The sequence below is a fragment of the Acinonyx jubatus genome, chromosome D3 (genome assembly GCF_027475565.1).
Source record: "Acinonyx jubatus isolate Ajub_Pintada_27869175 chromosome D3, VMU_Ajub_asm_v1.0, whole genome shotgun sequence".
NCBI classification, from domain to species: Eukaryota; Metazoa; Chordata; class Mammalia; order Carnivora; family Felidae; genus Acinonyx; species Acinonyx jubatus.
Window position 1 is genome coordinate 61,071,443 of NC_069392.1, and position 21,452 is coordinate 61,092,894.

A 21,452-nucleotide genomic window follows, 5' to 3' on the forward strand; every position below is an offset into this window, starting at 1 on the left:
GGATTTCTTCAGTTTATAATTGGTTTTAAAAGTGACACTTTGGGAGTTTTCTTAATAATCATTGAGAAGGGCTAAGAACTACATTTATGGAGAGTAAGATAGGCTTCATATCCATGCTAAACATTATATTAAACTGGAAGAGTCTTTTTACATTAAAGGAAAACTTAGAAAAGTAAAAACTATTTTGTTGACACTTTTGAGTCCTAATTATCGTGTTGATTGTCAATATCAGTATGGGAAATTTAACCTTGGGCATTTGTTTTTTTAAGCCATTATTGCTAGTTGGCAGGAAAGTAAGCTTTTCCTGTAACCAAGAGTGTTAAAATTAAAATGTCTGTTTTATAGGATTTTTCCATTTAGGTAGCAACCCAAATTCTCTAAAACCTGAGCTCTCAAGGAAAAAAAAGAAGAAAGGACTCAGGATTAAAAAAAAAAAAAAATCCTAACCAGAAAAGTTTATGAAACAGGAATTCTTTGAGAACTTGAAAATTTGGAGTTTCTTATGAAATCTTAGACATAAAATGCCGTTATCTGATCTATTGCTGAAAAAAGGATCCTTTCTAAATTTTTTAGTTTTACACGAACCATCTTAATCCTTGTTTTTGTTTTCTGCCTTGCGTTTTGGATACCACTTTAAATGCATTTGTTGGCCATTTACTCTGTGCCAGGCACTGTTTTGTGACTTTCTTCTATTAACTGATTTAATCCTCACAATTTATCTCTAAGGTATAGATTATTTTGTCCATTTTACAGATGAGGACCCCGTGAGGCAGCAAGAGGTTAAATAACCCAGTAACTTGCCAAAAGTAGCACAGCTGATAAGTGGTAGATGAAACTAAACTGTTAGCTTGATATTTAAGAATAAATGATGTCTATAATCAGTTGCATTTGTTTTTCTAATATTAGCCTATTTTTGTTTGTTTGTTTTCCAGGATTTGTTGATGTACCTATTACAGCTGGTCCAGGCTCTCAAATATGAAAATTTTGATGACATAAAGAATGGATTAGAACCTACCAAGAAGGATAGTCAGGGTTCAGTGTCAGAGAGTGTGTCAAATTCTGGAATCAATTCTGCAGAAATAGATAGGTATGGATATGCAGGGAGGACTTATGTTCAAATCTAATAGTCTCCCCTCTTTTCAAACTTCTCCTTTCCTTTTTCCTTAGATGTACCAGGCCCTAGTTGGTACTAAGTTTAAAGTTGTACCGATAAATGTGACATATGCACTCACAGAACACATATTACTGTATTACAGAGCAGTGTTTTGCAAGCTGTGGAGTCAGAATACTTGAGTGAAAATCTTGACTCTGCCACTTACTAGCTGTGTAAACTTGTGTAAGGTGCATAATCTCTGCTTGGCCCCAGCTTCTCATCTTAAAAATGGGAATATAATAATAGTAACTGATTTTTGCAGGTTGTTGGAAGATTAAATGAGTTAATACACATAAAGCACTTAAGATAGTGCTTGGTAAGAGTTAGAAACTGCTCATGCAAAAATAAAACAAATGGTGGGGCATGGTAGTGGACTCAAATATTTTATTGTAAAGTTTATGTTTTACACCTTTATGCTTTGCACCTTTTTAGTAGTCATAATAAAAAAAAATGCCATAGTACTTGAATTAAAAGCTGTTAACAACAATGACAATTAAGAGCTCCCACCTCTGTAGCAGACACTGTGAGGGGGCCCACATACATTAAGTCATTTTAATAACCCTCTGAAGTACATATTCATATCTCTAATTTAGAAATGAAGGACTGAACAAGAAGCTAATTGTCCAGAGTCTTATATCCTGCAAATGGTAGAGTTGACTCTAAAGCCCACGTTCTTTCTACTTTGCCATTTTGGTTTCCATAAAATCTTAAAGAATTTGAGACAAATAGGAACCTTTGGGTGAGAAACCTGAGGCTCATTGATGAAAATTATTTTGTGAAGGTCATGAGATTTGTTAATGACAGATGAGGTCTAGAATTCAGATTTCCTGAATTAGTCCAATGATTACAGTTATCCCATGGGCTTAAGTTTGTGTTTTTGAATTTTTCACTATGATTATGATACTGCTGGTTTTATCTTTTGTGTTTCATTTGAAGAAGAACAGAAAAACGGGAAAGATCATTTTTTTCTTCTATTGTCTGCTTTATATTTTTTGTTTTTAAAAGAACAGACCTTTGACTTTGTCTTCCACTGTACATTGGAGGTCTTCGGTCTCCAGTCATGCTTATTTACCTTCTTTCTTACATCTGCCACCTAGAATATTTTCTTAGAAGTCTGTTAAGATTTTACAATGTAATGTAAGCTGTAATTGAGTATTTCCCAATTATGGTCTGCTGCTCACTAACTTCTATATTTTGTAAAAAGATAAAAAAAAAGAGATGGGCTGCTCTTGTGGGCAGAAATGTTTGGGAAATGGTGGTTTAAATTAAAATGGGCTTTTCAAAAAACTACAGTACTTATCAAAAACCTTTAATATGCCATATTGCACAAAAATCTTCTGAGAGGACTGTGGCCCATATTTGTTGACTATAGGCTTTTTCCAGGCTATAATGTGACTCTAGTGTTGCACACAACATGCTTTAGGAAGTGATGCTTTAACCAGACAGAGCTGAGGTGAACTATGCTAAAAAATGTATATCTTCTCTTATAGGCAGAGTATTTTACCTATCAGTTATATCTCCTATTACTTTTTCAGCTCCCAAATTATAACCAGCCCTCTTCCTCCAGTGTCTTCCCCTCCTCCTGCATCCAAAACAAAAGACAGTTCAGATGGTGAAAATCTAGAGGTGAGTACAAAGCTTTTCAAGTTTCCTACAGGAGAAATCTTATAAGATTTCAAATGAACATTTTATGTTGGTCTTTAAAACATTGATTTTGATTAATAAACAAAATATTACAACCTTATTAAATAACTTGTTTTATGATGTATATGTATGTTTATGACTTTCTTCTCAGCAAAAAGTGCCAGATAGTCAATTCAAGGCATTTTATTGGTGCTTTGGGCATATAAATGGATTAATGAGAAATGTGAAAATAAACTGGGCGTAAATATTTTATTAAGGAAACTCAGAATATTTATTGTTAACATTTATGAATATTACTGTAATTGTCGGTATTTGTGATTACATTGTAGAAATGTATGACTTTGATACTGGGACTTTTATACTAAGTAGCTGTTTTTAACACATAGAGAAAAATTAAGTGAAGTTCTTCTAAATAAGTAGACTGATTTCTGAGGTAAAATAGGCCAAATAGGCTAGCACTACTCTGAAAGGTACTTTTGGAAGTACCTTTGCAGAAGCTGATGTAGTATGTTGTTGAATTTCTCCCCAAGACTTCTAATTTGAGAAGAACTTTTCACATCTCTGATGTTGAAAACAAATAGTACATGCTTTGATACTAGAAAGTTCAGCTAATTTTTTTTTAATGTATATGCATATTGCTTTTAGTCAGATTTTAGGAGTTAATGTTAATGTGTGCATTATTCCTGTTTTTATTACCGTTAACCAGAGTTTGATATCTGCCTACCTTTTGATATAATAGGAAATATTTAAAAAAGAATTTTACATTATAGGATCATAGAATCCTTAGGGGAGCCCTTTAAGTAAAGAACCATTTAGCTCCAGTTTAATTGTTTTGCCTTTTCAAAGCTAAGGTACTGATAGATTGATTCAATAATTCATCCTTTCACACACTTTTTTAAAAAAAGTTTATTTATTATTTTAAAAATTTTTATTTTTTATATTAAAAATTTTTTAGATTTTAAATGTAAATTAAAAATTTTAATTTAATTTTTTATATTAAATTTTTTTTAAATTCTATTTACTTTTGAGAGAGAGAGTGTGTGAGCAGGGGAGGGACAGAGAGAGGCACACACACAGAATCTGAAGCAGGCTGCAGGCTTTGAGCTGTCAGCACAGAGCCTGATGTGGGGCTCAAACTCATGAACCATGAGATCATGACCTGAGCCGAAAGAAGTTGGATGCTTAACCAACTGAGCCACCCAAGCGTCCTTTAAGTTTATTTATTTTGAGAGAGACAGACAGGGAGAGAAAGAATCCCAAGCAGGGTCTGCACTGTCAATGTGGATCCTGATGTGGGTTTCGAACTCATGAGCCCTGAGATCATTACCTGAGCTGAAACCAAAAGTCAGATGCTTAATCGATAGACACCTAGGCACCCCTCACACATATTTTTTAAGCTCTTATTATGTACCAGAAACTATCCAAGGTGTGGGGGATGGTGCAAGAGAGAACAAAAGAGTCAAAATCTTTGTCTTCATGGAGCTTATATTCTGGTGTTTAGGCTGATGATAGTGATACTTATATATAGTAGAAAAGATAATAATATCTACTTTTTAAGGAAAAAATAAATCAGAGAGGGATGATTAGGGGGTGTTGGGGTGGGGTTAGACAGTTGTGATTTTGAAAAGTGGTCAGGTAAGGCCTCCCTGAAAAAGTAACATCTTTTGTAAAGGTGATAGAAGTGAGGGAACAACCATGTGGATGGTCTGGGGAAAGGAGCATGTGAGGCAGAGGGAACAGACAGTATAGAGGCCAGAGCTTAAGTGTGTGAGGAAGAGCAGAGGATGCCTAGCTCCAGAGAGTGAGCAGAAGGGAGCATGGGAGAAGAATGAGTCCAAGAAACAGCGGGAGATTAGCCATGCAGGGCCTTGTAGGCCATGTTACCAAATGACTTTTAGTGAGAAGCTATTAAAATAATCCACATAAGACTTGTTGGTGGCTTAAACTAGGATAGTTTACATTGAAGAGTGTGTGAGGTGATTGGATTCTGAATGTTATATTCAGAATACAGTTGTACACACTGTCACTCGAACTTTAGGCTAAAAATAAAAATAGTTTTTACATATTTCTGATTCCTTCTCTTGTGAAAGAAGGTATATTCCCCAATTTTTGGATACACCATTGTACATGTCTGTTTGACCTGTTATTACTTAGTGATTAAGCCATTCTGCCTTTTCTCAGCTGAAGAGTTTCTTAAAGGGTTTATGTAATTCAAGCTTTCCCAGAAAGCACTGGGACTTATTTTGAGTACTTTTTCCCTCCCCTTTCCTGTATTGCTCCCAGCAGAGTATAATGCTGCACATGCAGTCATCCCCTTTAAGGTACTTCTAAATGGTTAAGTGTTTAGAGATGTCTAGGTATTATTATCTGACCAAGCTGAAATTCCCTCTCTTATCACTGCAGATACTAACATTCTTGTCTTCTCTTTGGCACTTGAGGAGTGTCTTGCCTTTTCCCATCATTCCTTTCCCTGTTCTTAGAGTTTTAGGAAACCACTATGCATGTCTGGCCAAATGTTAGAAACAAAATAGAAACTCAGCTAATCTAATTGCACAAATATGGTCATTTTCCATAAATTCCCTGGATTCTTGAAAAGAAGATATATTCCCCAATTGTTGGGTACACTATTGTACATTTATCACTAGAACAAGCTTGAAGTTTTTCTGTGTTTGATATCTTAAGAATTAGGGTAAAAATACCCCTGTATCATGGTAGAATTGTCAATTTCTCCTTTTTGCCCCCTGTTGATGTTTGCTTTAAATATTTTGAAACTGTTTTATTAGGTGCATTCGAGTAAATTGATTCTTTTATCACTGTTTATTAATGACCTCCTTTATATTTAATCATATTATTTGCCTTAAAGTCTGTTTTGTTTGATAGTAATGGAACTTCGTCTTGATCAGTGTTCACTGGTACACTTTTCAGTCCTTTCATTTGAGTTTTTCTCTGGAAAGCATATAGCTAGAGTTCGTTTTTCAATCCTGTTTAACACTATTATCTTTTAACTGGAGGTTTTACCCCATTTTTATTGTGTTTAGAGCTCTATTTGGATTTATTTCCTCATCTTATGTGTTGGTACTTTTCTCTCCTTAAATATTTTTTCCTTGCTTCTATTTGGCTGGATCCCCTTCCTATCCTTTGTCTCTACCCCTAACTTGGAGGTTATATTGTCTTTATCAATTCTTTAACTGTGGTAGATATTTTAACATCCATCTTTTAAATTTGGCATAAGAAGTATTATTCTCCTCCAAAACAGTGTACCTCTTTACTTGTATGTCACTTTTACCCAGTGACTCAGTCCTATCTTATTTAATTCCCTAATTAGATAATATTATTGTTGTAAACAGTAGTAATAAGTATTTAGAGGTATTTATTTGTGTTCTTATTTACTGTTTCTTTTTATATCTTTGACCTTTAATAGGAGATCATTTTTTTCCCTAAAGCACATTTTTTTCTAGTTGTTTTAAAATTTTAAAAATTGCTCACCTAAATTGAGTTTAAAAATTGATAGTACATATATATGTACTAGCAAAAAGTACATTTGTTTCACAAATATTTTTATATTTAATTCTTCCCTGTTTATATAAGCTCTGTAAATCATTTTTTAATGAAAACAGCACACTGTCAAGTGAAATATGTGTTCTCTATTCAAGTATATTTACAAAACTATATAAGACCATAATGTCCTTCTCAGAAAGCCAGAGATAAACTTTAGGCTTAGATTCTACCTGTTACATACATGGATTCAGTATTATGGCTTTCTGGTTGAGGCATTTCCTTAGTGGACATTTAAATGTTGCCCATTTAAAATCTAGTGCTGAGGTTTTGGCTCTAAAATTAGATAAAATTCTTGCCACTTCTGACAGCATCTGGCATATCTGCTTTGTGATAACAACCTTTTATTACTAGAGCTTACTTTCTGAAATACCCCTACCACATAGACACTTCTAGTCTGTTGATCTCTACCCCTTTTTTTGTTCATCAGCCCCCTTCAATATTTGCTTTCCTCCGAATATAGCTTTTATCCCTTGGCTCAGCATTTTAGTCATTTTTTTTATTATTACCTTCAGTTCCCCTAGTAAAATCTCAGCTCTTGATAAGGCTACTTACCTAACTGCTTTATACCTGAATATTGCTGAAGAAAAGCACATAGCCTAGCATGTTGGCATTACTCTAAATTCATGATCATAGACATCAGGTGGGCACTCAATGCTGTCTGCCATCTTAAATTTCTCTCAGTGGGTTGGGTTGCTCTCCCTGCTCTTCAGTGACTCCTTCCTACTTTTTCTACTCTGTTCTTCATGCCCTGCCTCACACTTAATGGAAACAAATAGAAGTCACTAGGTAAGAATGGTCTCAATTTCCCATCACCAGGATTTACAGAATCCTTTTCCATCCTTTCCTTCTGTTTTCTTACAGAGAAGAAATATAACTCCCTTCAAAGATACATTCTCTTCTTTTCCTGGTAGAAATATTCAAATATCTTAGTATCTCTTATCTGAAAAATTCAAAAATGAAACAAAACAAATCAAAAAAAACTCTTGACACCATATCCTTTGAAACAGCACCTTTATGATCAAGCTTCTAAAAGGAGTTGTTTGTACAAACTGACTCTTCTTCCTTTCTTTCCATTCTTTAATCCACATCATTCTGGCCTTGGCTTCCCATCTTTATATCAAAACTTACTTTGCTAAAGTGGGAAATGACTTTAATTTTTGTGGTTATATATACTTCTCAGTTCCTCTTTGCAGTATTCAGCAAAGTAAATGGCTCCCTTCTTGAAGGACACTTCTCATGGTTTAGATGATACTGTACAGCCCATGTTTTCCTCCTCACTTCTCTGGCTGCGCCTTCTCAGTTCCCTTTGTCAGCACTTTCTCTGCTGCCTGACATTTTAATGTTCCTCAAGGTCTCAATTTATACTCTGGCCCCAGGCAGTACTGATAAACTCAAATTTATGTCTTGCACATTTCTCTCATCTGAGTTTTAGATTCATATATCCAGAAACCTACTTGATCTCCTTTATATATCCGACAGGCATTTCAAAGTTAATATTTCAAAATACAACTCTTTCCCCACACTCCAACCTGTTCCTCGGTTGGAATTTCCATCTGTGAAGTAGCAGATCAGCCCATTTGTTAAACCTATACATTTGGAAGTTACTGTCCATTCTTTTCCTTCCTTCTTCCTTTCCGTCAGCAAGTCTTATTAATTATACTTCCCAAATGTTTTAAAAATCAGTTTTTTCCTCTCCATCTTCATTCTCAAGGTTCACTCTTGCAGACTACTGTAATAAGCATCCTAACTGATCTCAGGCCTATACTTCTCAGAGCAGCTGGAGTCATTTTCATAAAATAGAAATCAGATCATCTCATTCTTCTGCCTAAGACCTTTTGTTCGGTATCCATTGCTTTGCAGACAAAATCCATACTCAATAGTATGACCTTAAAGGTCTTGCACAATTGGGCTTTGCCTGCCTTTTCAGCCTCCTTTACTTTCATGTTCACCATATTTAGCTCTACCAGGCCTCTTTAAAATTTCTTTAACAGTCAAGTTTAGGGCCCCTGTACATAGTGTCATTTTGGTCTTGCCTAATATCACATCCCCATCGCTGCCTTTTCTGACCTCCTGTGATCTGAATTATTCCTCTGACTTTCTTTGATGTCTGTCCTCCACGAAGTGTTAAACTCTAGTAGGACAAGTAATTCTGTGAACTGTGACGTCGTTAGCCTCTCATATTCTGCCTGATTGAGAATAAATATTGGATGAAGGGATGGTGGGATAGATGGATATGTGAAAATCTGATCTGTGACGAGATATGTAGATCAAAACGAGAGACAAACATAGACTCTCTTCTTTCCTTCTTGTTATTAGCAGATGGTAATAAATATACATTTCTTTTAATTCTTTCAGCAAGATCTCTGTACCTTCTTGATATCAAGAGCCTGCAAAAACTCAACACTGGCTAATTATTTATACTGGTATGTGAAATAATTTTCTGTTTATTTTCTTATTACTGGTGAGGACTATTTTTTTCCCCATACTATAAACATAAAGGCAGTTTAAAATAAGGTATAAGAAGTCATCAAAAGCCTAAGTGTAGTACTTACATCTCTCTGGCTGTGCTTCTTTACAACTGTGCTCGTGGAAATGCTTGTTGGCACCACTGTTTGTCTTCCCTTTACTGATTTGCCATGATCTAAGATAAAACTGGGTAATGGTTTTGCAGTTTGATGTCTGTTTGCCTTTTATGCTATTTAAGTAAAGTACGATACATCACAGTCCTTGAGGAGTGTGTATTTTCACATTGTTTAACAAAACATTGGAATCATGCAAACACAGGAAGTTGGAATTTGAAGTTACCTCTCTCATAAATGAAGAAACTGAGGCAGAGAGAGGCATGATGTAACTCAACTGGGTAGAACCTCAGTTAGAATTAGATCATTTACTTAGCACTTTGCCATTTATAGAATACTTTCAGTGACCTTTTCTCACTTGTTCCCATGAAGTTAAATAGGGCAAGTAGAAGTATCTGTATTTTACATGAGAAAGGTTCCCTTTTGAGTTGAAGGAAGAGAAACTAAGGCCATAGAAAGTTTGACTGATTTCCTGAGACACAAGTAATATGAGGCTTGGCTCCCTTTATCTGTCACAGGATATTAAAGTGGAAAGGACAAGTAGCTTAAGCCCCAATGAGTAATATATTGGTTAAATGAAAGAAGGCACAATGTTTAAACACTAGACAAGAGAGACTTATCCAGTTTTATAGAGCAAATGAAGGTCCAAGCCAGCTGGGCCAGCCTTACCTGAAGCCTTCTGTACATTCAGAAATGTTTAAACTTATTGACATACTGGATAGTATTTAACTATGGAAATTATCTCTGATCTAAAATACTCCTTGACTGTGTTTGTTTAAACAGTAGAAATGGATAGATACCCATTTTGAAAACTCATTATTTTTGAAGTATAATGAGGCATTTTGCTTTCCATGAAGAAATAAAACAAAATACTGTCTTGTTTTAGACTGAGTTTGGAAAACTGTGCTGTAGATCAAATCAAGCCTTAATTTCATTCCCCCATTCTCCAAACATAATGTTATTTTGGACACTGCCCTTGTAGCCAAGAAATAGGCAACTAAATCAGAGGACTCTTATACAAACATAGCTGTCCATTATGGACATAAACAGTAAATAATTGTTTAGTTTTAACCTTTATGGTTCCCTTTATGATGAAGAAAAACTGCTATCAACAATTGTGACTAAATTTGTCTCCCCCCTCCCCCCCCAATGCTTTGGAACCTGTACTTTTTTTTCCCTATTGATCTTAGTAATGGAAAGAAAAATAGTTCCTACTTTTGTTTTAGCAGTGTAATATAATATTCATAAAACTACATTTCTTTCACAATAAATTTCAGTATGTCCTTAAAAAACACCCACAGAATGTTTTGTCTAGTTGTTAATCACCATTTTTATTTTGAAAAGTTTACTTGGAAATTCACATATTAACAAATACCTATTTCTTTGTAATGTAATCTCTTGCTTCCTAATGTTCTCCATATTCCAATCTAATTTCTTAAATGTGTGTCTATTCACTGGTGTTATGGAAAATTTCCTCATGAACATCTAAGTAAATATTTAAAAGGAAATAAAAAAAATATAGCACTCAGCATGGTGCTGAGTTTTTGAGTAAGTACTTACAAGCTTCTCAGGTATTTTTAAATTAAGTTTTAGTTTTTTAAGTCATTTACTTAAAAATACCTTTATAGGTATTTTTGTTTTCTCGCACTATCTATAAAGAGTTTTCTCTGGCTCAGAATTTATAGTCTAGAGTAGTCACTTTTGTAAGAGCTATGTGTGCATATACTGATTAAATGGTGTTTTAAAATTCTGTATTCAGATTTAATTGGAGACCAGATTTCATTGTAGAATCTCAAGTTAGTTGTGATAGAAACTTTGATCTCTTATTTCAAGTAGGAAAATTTTCAAACCATTTTGAAAACAGCTAAACAATAGGAACCCTGTTAGAGGAACAATTTCCAACAAGGCAGTAGCTTCCATTCAGAAAGAGTGCTTTTTTTTCTCCATAGACGATAAACAAAGTGCAACTCCAACTCCCAGTCTTAGAAGCATTCCATCAAACTTAGATTTGATTTGTGTTTTCCTGCTATATCTCTGATTCATTGAAGCAATAGCATGTGCTGTGTCTGTTCCTTCTCAGAGGAGTAATTGTTTTTCCTGTAGTTACAGTCTGCATATTACATATTCAGAAATACTCACAGGGAGGAAAAAGCTATTGATGGGGGCTTCTGACGTTGGTAGACACTGCTTTTGTGATTGTTGGGTGAAAACATGGAAAATAATTTCAGTACTTGGTTTAAAATGATCATTCTCTTCCTTTGAACATGGACAAAATAGTATAAAAATATTAATCAAATGTAACATTTCAAGGCCTCTCACTCTAAGCGTACTCTTATTATATAACATAAAAATTTTAATTGTTTGTGCTATTTTCTTCTGAACATTTTGAATTTCCTTTTTCATTTGTTGCCTTTCCAGTGATTTAAATGGGATTCCTGCTATAGCTGAATCCTTAGGGGCCTATAGTTGTACAGACAATCCTTTTAAAATGAATAGTGTCAACCTTTTAAGCCACAGAGGGGAGTTATAGTCTCCAATCTGTAAAGTGTTAGGCATCAGGATCTATAAATCGTTCCACTTTTTTATTTTTATAGCTATTCCAGTATGTCGAAATTGAAAGTAAACTTTGGATGCTTTGACATGTTTTTGTATGACTGTTAAGACCTTTCAAGGTAATAAAGGTTATTTACCTCACAAAATGAAATTGCCAGGAAGCAGGTAGCCCACTGATGTCATCTTACAATGGGTACCTGGACAGTTTTGTCTGCATTTCTACTTGAAGATGATAGGTTTCAAGGGAATACCTTAGAGTGCTTTGTAGAATCTACTTACTGCTGTGACCAGAAGATTCAGAAATGATTCAAATCTACGTCTTTTAGTCTTGATCTAAATTTGTCCTTCATATATAATTGTCATGATATAAATGACACTGTCATCTGTATTTTAGATGGACTTTTCTTTTTGTAGAAGAACTTTGGCTTGGAAGAGTTTTGACCTTTATCCTGAGCATCAATGTAGACCCTCAGTCAAAGGAAATGGTCAAAGCTGTGACCATTGTGTGTTTACTTGGTGTCAGGGAGACCTGAACAAAGCAATGGCTATATGTTCTGGTTATCTGTATTGTTCATTTGGAAGTGAATTTCTGTGTAAACACACAGAAAAAGACAATTAATATACTAAGGTGATGGAGATAGTCAAGGACTTTAAAGGATGGAAAGTTTTGGATAGGTTTTGAATAGGACTGTGTTGGCAGTTTTATAGTTTAGAATCACTGTCTATTTAACACTCCTAGGTAGTGTCCTGAAATGACCAAACATTTTGGAATACTGTGAATAGGAAATAGGAGTTTATCTTAACTGTTCTAGCTTATTCATCTACAACAGAGCTGTCCAATGAAACTTTCTGCAGTGATGGAAATTATCTATAATGCTGCACATAAGGCTACTGAACACCTGAAATGTAGAATGTGTGATTGAAACACTACATTTTTAATTTTGTTTGATTTTAATTAATTTTATTAGTATAAATACTATTTAGTCATATGTATCCTGTGGCTCTAGAAGGCTTCCTTGATTCAAGATTAAAGAACGCCTTCTTGAATTTTTGGCTTAGAACTTCTGTTGGGAACATGATATGGTGGCTGTAAGGTCATGGTTCAGTTCTTCATTCCACTTTACAGAAAATTCTAGGTTGTGCAACTCTACGACTTCAGAACAGCTGCTATTATCATGGTAAACCATTGCACTGGTTGGCTAATAGAGGAGGTAGAGAGGCTTTTACTTTTATCAGTCCTTAAAATTTTTCTGTGTGTAGGACTATTAGGGGTGTATCCGGGGCTGCTGAAAAATTTTAAGATATGGCATATGGCATCAGTTTCTTTGTAATCTATGAAGGGAACTAAGAGTTAAACACATGAAACAGTGATGAGCTAGGTAACATCAGCACAAGTTGTCTGAGAGGCAAGGCTTATTCTAGGAAATCAGAGAAGAGTGAACTCGTCAGGGTCTGTGAAGACTTCCTAGAAGAGATCAAGTGTCTCCTGTACTTGAAGGGTGAGTAGAATAGGGAAAGGTGGAGACTGGAAGGTCTTTCTGGAAATTCCTACAACATGAGCAAGAGCACCAAGTGGGTGCATACTAGGAGTGGTTAGGGGACTGACCTGACTGCAGTGTGTGTGCATACATGGAGGATAGTGGACGTTTGAACCAGATGCTTGGGGCCACAGAAACTGTTTTAAAATAGTCAAGGGGCACCTGGGTGGCTCAGTCGGTTAAGTGTCTGACTTGGGCTCAGGTTAGGATCTCATGGTTCGTGAGTTCGAACCGCACATCGGGCTCTGTGCTGACAGCTCAGAGAATCTGAAGCCAGCTTCAGATTCTCTCCCTGCCCTTTCCCTGCTCATGCTCTGTCTCTCTCTTTTTGTCAAAAATAAATAAATATTAAAATTTAAAACGGTAGTCAAGAGGGAACCATTGATGTTTTTGTTAATACAGGTGGAACATTATGAAGATAGTTTAAAGAAGAAAAATTTAGGGGGCTTCTGGGTGGCTCAGTCAGTTGAGTACCCAACTCTTGATTTTGGCTCAGGTCATGATCTCATGGTTGTGAGATCAAGTACCCTGTCCGCTCCACATGGAGGATGGAGCCTGCTTAAGATTCTCTTTCAGGGTACCTGGTTGGCTCAGTAGGTTAAGCGTCCGACTTCAGCTCAGGTCATGATCTCACGTTTCATGGGTTCAAGCCCGCATTGGGCTCTGTACTGACAACTCAGAGCTTGGAGCCTGCTTCAGGTTCTGTGTCTTTTCTCTCTGCCCTTTCCCTGCTCGTGCTCTGTCTCTCTTTCTCAAAAATAAATAAATATTAAAAAATTGATCCACTGAAATCAATTTAAAGCCTCACAGTCTAGCATTTGTTATTTAAAGAAAAATGAAATAGAACAGAGTAGCAAATATTAACATACTGTTTATAGAGTATTTTTGAAACTTTTTTTCCGTTTTTTGGGCATCTGTGTGTACCCACATGGCTGTGTATCCTGAGTTGTGATATAAAATGTGTTTGTTAGTATGGCTTGTTCCCATGAGAGGAGTTAGAAAACATTGGTGTCTGAGCTCTAATTCAGATCAGTGGTTATATGACTTGGCAATTATCTAAGCAGTTCGGGTGTAAAAATATATTAAAAATTTCTTTAACCCTCTAAAACCATAATTTTGTGATACACAAATTTATATATGATTATATATGGATTTTTGAGAAATGGGGAGATTGGATGGGAAAAAAACCATTTTAAAATTATTTTGCAAAAGTATGTAAATGAGAAGTTAGCTTCAGAGTAGTTTTCAAAATAAGAGAGCCATATGTAATACCAAAAGTATTACACAGATTATGAAAATATTGTTTGAGTTACTTGGTAGACATGGGAGCTTAGATGATTTCTGAGGATGGTAATGCTGTATGTACCTTATAAAGTATTAGGAGAAAATGTTGGCATCAAAAGAACATCTAGGATATTATACAAATTAAGGCATTATTGTTATTAATTTACTTTTTTATAAATGGTTGTATATGTGTCCTACTTTTCCACTTTTATTGTTTTTAAAATTTTTAAAGTTTATTTATTTTGAGAGAGAGAGAGAGAGACAGACAGACTGCATGTGTGTGAGGGAGGGGCAGAGCGAGAAGAAGAGAGAGAGAATCCTAACCAGGCTCCACACTATCAGCATGGAGCCCAATTCGGGACTTGAACTCCCAAACTGTGAGAGCCAAAATCAAGAGTCAGATGCTTAACTGTCTGAGCCACCCAGGTGCCCCTAATTTTCCACTTTTAAAGAGTGATAGAAGAATATGTTTCATTTCTTCCACTTATTTTTTGCAAATGTGAATTAATCAAGTTTTGTGGAAAAGAATATGTATTTACAAAATGAATCTGAGTGTCATTTCACCTCTTATGAATTTTTAAGGTATGTGATAGTGGAATGTGAAGATCAGGACACTCAGCAGAGAGATCCAAAGACCCATGAGATGTACTTAAATGTAATGAGACGATTCAGCCAAGCATTGTTGAAGGTAACCATTTAATGTAGGGGTTGCCAAAAACACCGTACATGGGCCAGATCTGGTCTGTTGCCTGTTTTGGTATGTCCCATGTGCTAAGGGTGGTTTTGATGTTTTTAAATGGTAGAAAAAACCAAAAAGAATAATATCTTGTGACATTTGAAAATTATGTAAAATTCAGATTTTAGTGTTCATATGTAAAATTTTATTGGAACATGATCATGTTTGTTCTCATTGTTTATGGCCACTTTTGCACTGCAATAACAGTTGTATAGTTGAAATGGAAACTGTATGGCCAACAAGACCTAAAGTGTTTCTTCCTTGATCTTTTACAGGAAGTTCATTGACTTCTGATTTAATGAAATAAAACTATACATGTAACAAATTCCAGAACTTTGCTTTTTTATTTCCCTTTGTCTTTTCTATTTTGTTTATCAAGATAGGTACATTTTTAGAAATCTGACAATGGTCATATTGCAGGTACTTACTACATAACTTATATTTTTGCTTCCTTAACGGTTGTTAAAATCTATGTAAAGCCATTTTCTCCTCTTAGGTGTTGTGATTCTTAAAGCACTGTGGCACAGTGCAGCCAGCAGAGGGTGCATGGGCAGTGAGAACTGTCACATTATTGATCTGTGATTTGCTGCAGAAGTATATTACTTCACAGCATCTTTTATCTGCAGTTTCATGTTTCATGTTCTTAAAATTTTAAAGCACATCTTATTGAGCTCTTTGAGCCTAAACATTTCTATAGTTCTCAGAACTTCTCTGCATTTAGCTTATTGGCAGATAAGTACTTGGTTGTCTCTTCTAACGTCAGTCTGTCACAGCTTTTGTCATCTTGTGAAGAAATTTCATTTTCTCTGAGCTTAAATTTCCTCACTTTCAAAATGAGGATGATAACATTTGCTCTTATACTGATAAGCCACCCTTATCAGTTTATTGAGAAGATTAAATGAGAAAATGTATTTTATAATATTTTATGAACTGGGTATTCACTACATAAGACTTTATGGCATTTAATTTTTATAACTTACATTTTACGAAGCAAGCATGCATTATGTTGCTATTTGAGTGCTTTCCTTTTTTTTTTTTTTTCCCAGTAGAGTTTTCGTTCCTTGAAGGTGATATTGTTTCTACCATATGCCCAGTGCATTTCTAAAGACATCATAGGCTTTCAGATACTTACTGAGTCAATGAGCGAATGCATTTTGGGTGAATGAATTCTATCTTATCACATGGTTGTATTTGAGAAAAAGTGCTATTTTTGATAGATTAGTATTCGCTGAAGACTCAGATAATTTTCAACTTTGGAAGAGTTGGCAGTGTTTAAATAAGCTAGCAGTTTTCTCATTATCTCTGAATCAAGATAATTAATCTTTTTCAATTTCACTTTGTATTGAAGTTTGTAGCTATTAGAAGAATAAATAAAGATCACCCATGCTATTAAAGAAACCCTTATCATTATGCTACACAGAACTAATTTTCCTTTCCTTTGAATCCCTTCAGGGTGATAAGTCTGTCAGAGTTATGCGTTCTTTACTGGCTGCTCAGCAAACGTTTGTAGATCGTTTGGTGCATCTAATGAAGGCAGTGCAGCGTGAAAGCGGAAATCGTAAGAAAAAGGTAAACCTATGGGCTTTGCTTTTTATTTTTGACTAATGATGTCTTGGTATCATAAAATACTGAGTCCTGGTACTATCTTTTTGGGTTGATCTATTTTATGAAATTCTTATGCAATTATAATAATAGGAGGATTTATAAGTATTGATTATGTACAGGATCCTGTTTTATGAATTTATATCTATATAGGTATAGATAGATAGATTTAAATCCTCACAACAACTCTGTAAGTTAGATGATGCTATTATCTCAATTATAAGAACAAATAGGGGTAGAGGGGTTAAGTAATTTGTCTACCATCCTCAGCTAGTAAGTATTATAGTTGGGGTTTGTTCCTAGGCATTCTAAGTCCATATATATTTTTTAAGTTTATTTATTTATTTTGAGAGAGAGAGTGCAAGTGGGGGAGGGGCAGAGAGAGAAGGGGGACAGAGGATCCAAAGCGGGCTCTGTGCTGACAGCAGAAGGCCTGATGTGGGGGCTCAAACTCCCGAACCATGAGATCATGACCTGAGCTGAAGTTGGACGCTTAATTGACTGAGCCACCCAAGTGCCCCTCTGTGTCCATATTTTTAATCTACAGTGCTTTATTGGGTCTCATTTTAGCATCTTAGCATCTTTGAATATAATCTGTTTGATGTGGAAAGGACCTGTATAGATCATTGCTACTGGAAGCACTCTGAGAAAATGAAAGTCCAGAGTGACTTGCCCAAGGTTGCAGAATTAGTTGCTCGTGACCTCACTGGCTTTGCATCTGTTCTCATGGCTAGAACAGGGATCTTTCCATCAAGTAAGGCTTCTACTTGATGACAGTAGATGAGTATTTGTTCTTCATATGTTGTTTTTCCTCATCACTAGCCCAAATGATGTGAAGGATTCACTCTGAATCTTCTCTTTACCTAATCCCATCACAGGCAGATCTTTCTTAGTGATCTTTGTAAAGGAACACAACACACTTTACTGTTGTTCTTCAGACTTGTGAGAGGAAGGTGGAGAGAGGAAAAGGTGAAAAACTGAATCAGGAGTTCAAAGGCAGGGGATCAGCTGTAAAGAGAAATGCTAACAGATATGTGTGTAAGGAATAATATTCACAAGGTTAAGAAGGAGAAAATAGGCGGAAGAGAAACACATTTTTATTGAGATGACCTTTTTTTTGTTGTTGCTGAGAAAAATAAGAAACCAAAGTTAAATAACTAAATCCCTACTGCTGTTCCTTCTGGAGCCGCTCTCCCCAAAGGTGCCTGTGTGAGGGAGCAATGTGATCCCACATACCCACCTGCAGGAATGTCTGTTCCTGTGGCTGTCAGTGTGGGGCATAGATTTCAACCAGCTTGTTTTTGTGTGGTGTGCTCTTCTTTTTGGCACACACACGAGTCTCTGGCTACACTTCAATTTTAGCTATCCTGGAGGATAACTGACTCCTTACCTATTTGAGGCATCGCTTAAAGCTTCCTGAAATAACTTTTGTTTTTACCACACAGCCTAATATTTAAAGTTTTTTTTAATGTTTATTCATTTTTGAGAGAGAGATACAGAGTACGAGTCGGGGAGGGGCAGAGAGAGAGGAAAACACAGAATCTGAAGCAGGCTCCAGGCTCTGAGCTGTCAGTACAGAGCCCGATGTGGGGCTTGAACTCAAGAGCTGTGAGATCATGAACTGAGCCAATGTTGGATGGATGTTTAACCAGCAGCCATTCAGGTGCCCCCAAAATTTAAAGCTTTCATTTTGAATGTTGTTAAGTATTCTCGTTTCACTTTATCATTCTTTAGGTGATAATATTCATGTATTTGTTGTATAAAAATGTATTTGGCATGCCTACAGCATGGATCTAGGGCTATAGCAGCAAACATAAAGATCTCTATTCTTAGGGAGTTTTGGAGGAGAAAGTAAATAGAATAAATAAGTGAAATATGTAGCGTGCTAGATACTGTGGTATGCTACAGAGGAAAATAAAGCAGCAAAGGAAGTAGGAAGTGCTGGGTTTGAGGAGTAAGGCAGTGAGTGTTTCACTTCTCAATAGAGTGGTCAGGAAGACCTCACTAAGAAGGTGACATTTGGACAAAGACCTGAAGCAGGTGAGGGAGCGAGCCATGTGAATATTTAGAGAAGACCATTGCAGCCAGAGGGACACCCAAGTACAAAAGCCCTGAGGTGAGAGTGTTTGTGTGTGTGTGTGCACGTGTGTACATGCGCACGAGAGATAGAGAGATGTATGTGTGAAATAGGAAGAAGCCCGGTGTATTTGGAACAAAGGGAGACTGGGGGAGAGCAGTAGGGGATGAGGATGGAGGACAGAGATAATAGGGACACAGATGGAATATATCCTCGTAAGTCATTACAAGGACTTATGACTTAAACACTGAGTTAGCGTAGAATCTGTTGGGAGTTTTGAACAGAAGAGTGACGTGACCTGACTTTGGTTTTAGCAGCAGTACTCTAGTTGTTTGTTTGTTTTATGTTTATTTATTTTTGAGAGAGATTAGAGTATGAGCAGGGGAGGGGCAGAGAGAGAGAGGGAGACACAGATCTGAAGCAGGCTCCAGGCTCTGAGCTGTCAGCACAGAGCCCGATGTGGGGCTTGAACCCACAAACAGTGAGATCATGACCTGAGCTGAAGTCGGATGCTTAACCAACTGAGCCACCCAGGTGCCCCTAGTTGTTTATTTATGTTAAAGTTTATTTATTTTGAGAGAGAGAGAGAGAGAGAGAGGGAGCAAGCACGTGCATGTGTGTGTGATTGGGGTGGGGCAGAGAGAAAGGGAGAGAGAGAGAGAATCCCAAGCAGGCTCTATGCTATCAGTGCAGAGCCCAACCCGGGGCTTGATCTTGTAAACTGTGAGAAGTTGAGCCGAAGTCAAGTGTTGGACACTGAACCGACTGAGCTACCCAGGCGCCCCTCCTTTATGATGCATTGCACATAATTTTATGGTGCTTTGCAAACATTTTAAAGTTAGTAGAATTAGTTTTTATGTCTTTACCCTGTATATTATAAACTACCTTTACATTTTAACTCAATTCTTTCTGATTTGTTCTCTTAGAATGAGAGACTACAGGCATTGCTTGGAGACAATGAAAAGATGAATTTGTCAGATGTGGAACTTATCCCATTGCCTTTAGAACCCCAGGTGAAAATTAGAGGAATAATCCCAGAAACAGCTACACTATTTAAGGTAATTGTGATGGATATCTAATGTATATCATTGGAACCTAATTCTGTAAAGCAAAAACACTCCCTTCAACAATGATTACGTTGCAGACAATATCTATAATTTTTATAGACAATATCTATAATTTTTATACATTTTAGTACATGCTAGATAAAAAATTGTCTTTTGTTTATTCAATGTGTCTTGATTTAAAGATCTTTTATTATCAGTAGGCATTTTTATGTGAAATGTGTAAAATACACTTTTTTTCTTAAACTCTGGGTTTTTTAATCTTTAATTTTTGAACTTTTTATTAATTAGAACCACACCTACTTTTTCCATGTAAGCTTTAAAAAAAAATAATTGCAAAACTTATATTACTCATTCAGTTCATAAATCCATGTAGTAGCAGTCTCAGTTAACCTTTTTAACATTTCTTGATCTGATATCTGTTCTTGTGACTTAAATTTTTTCTTGTATCTTCTACTAGTAATTCTCATTAGTCCTTTATAGCATGTCACGCTTCTTTTGGCTGGCCATGACTTGGATAGTTAGAAAGAGCTGGTAGCAGCCACTTTTTCCACTTAGTCCCAAGGAGTGAGCAGCATTAGCTGTGAAGCGTCATTATCTGTTAGGCATCATAAAGAATGGTCTCAGGGATACCTGGTGGTTAAGTTTTGTGATTCTAGGGGTACAAGGCATAAGTTGCACTCAGATATTACTTTGTATCCAGAAAAGAAAGGGCTCATAGGACAATGACTTATGAATATAAAAAGGGGTGTGATTATAGTAAGAAGTAGTTTGGAATTTTTTCAAGGGTGTGTTTAAAGGCAGCCTATGGCTGCACATCTCATTCAACTGAAAGGCTGAGTTTTATAAAGCAGCACTGAACCTTATTGCATGGTATGGACTCTGATAGTTTCTATTCTTTTAAGAATTATTCTGTTCCATTAAGTTTTAAATTTAACTTGCAACTCGTTTAATTGGTTTTAAATCTCATTAATGGATTATTACCTGCAATTTGAAAAATACTGGTACAGGAGATAAAATGCAAATATTTCTCAGCTTGTGCTTACAACCCACTGGAAGCTGAAATGTAAAGAGTTGCACACAGACATTAACAACCAGTATACCTGTATACAACTGGTGTTCCTTTGGACTTGAACTCTCAAACAAGATCAGCTTCTAATATTCACATTCCCTGAGGACTAATTGAGAGCAGTAAATCAAAAAGGTAGTTTTACCAATTTTTTGAAACAGGATGAGTTGAAAGCAGGAGTTGTAAGAGTGGAGTATAAGAATAAACCTGCCACTATTGTTAGGTAGATTCTGGACCCATTTTCTCCTGAAGTATGCAGATAATTATGTCTTACATGCACAAAATGGGTAGCCAATAAAATACCATGAAATGTATTTTTGATCCTGATATTCAGTTTTTTTTTTTTTCTTCCAACCCTAAAGTATGTGAGCATTCTTGAAAATTCTGGGTTGGAGTTTAGGGTTAATGGTTTTAGGGTATTTACTACATAACTCTATCATAGTAATTCTTTTTTTTTTTTTTTTCTTAAGAGATCATGCTCATGCACAAGAGCAGGAGTCGGGGAGGGGCAGAGGGAGAGGGAGAGAGAGAATCTTAAGTAGGCTGCATGCCCAGTGAGGAGCTCCATCTCAGGACCTTGAGATCATGATCTGAG

General features: G+C 36.0%; 1 protein-coding gene across 1 annotated transcript in view; it reads left to right on the forward strand.

Moving 5' to 3' along the window:
- PIK3C3 (phosphatidylinositol 3-kinase catalytic subunit type 3) overlaps nucleotides 1-21,452 on the forward strand; it is a 142,123-nt gene that overhangs the window by 63,795 nt on the left and 56,876 nt on the right. The window contains exons 11-16 of the mRNA XM_027068875.2: nucleotides 933-1,087; nucleotides 2,689-2,779; nucleotides 8,711-8,778; nucleotides 14,892-14,997; nucleotides 16,498-16,614; nucleotides 19,651-19,782. Coding sequence (XP_026924676.1) covers nucleotides 933-1,087; nucleotides 2,689-2,779; nucleotides 8,711-8,778; nucleotides 14,892-14,997; nucleotides 16,498-16,614; nucleotides 19,651-19,782 — 669 coding nt within the window. The remainder of the gene's footprint in view (nucleotides 1-932; nucleotides 1,088-2,688; nucleotides 2,780-8,710; nucleotides 8,779-14,891; nucleotides 14,998-16,497; nucleotides 16,615-19,650; nucleotides 19,783-21,452) is intronic.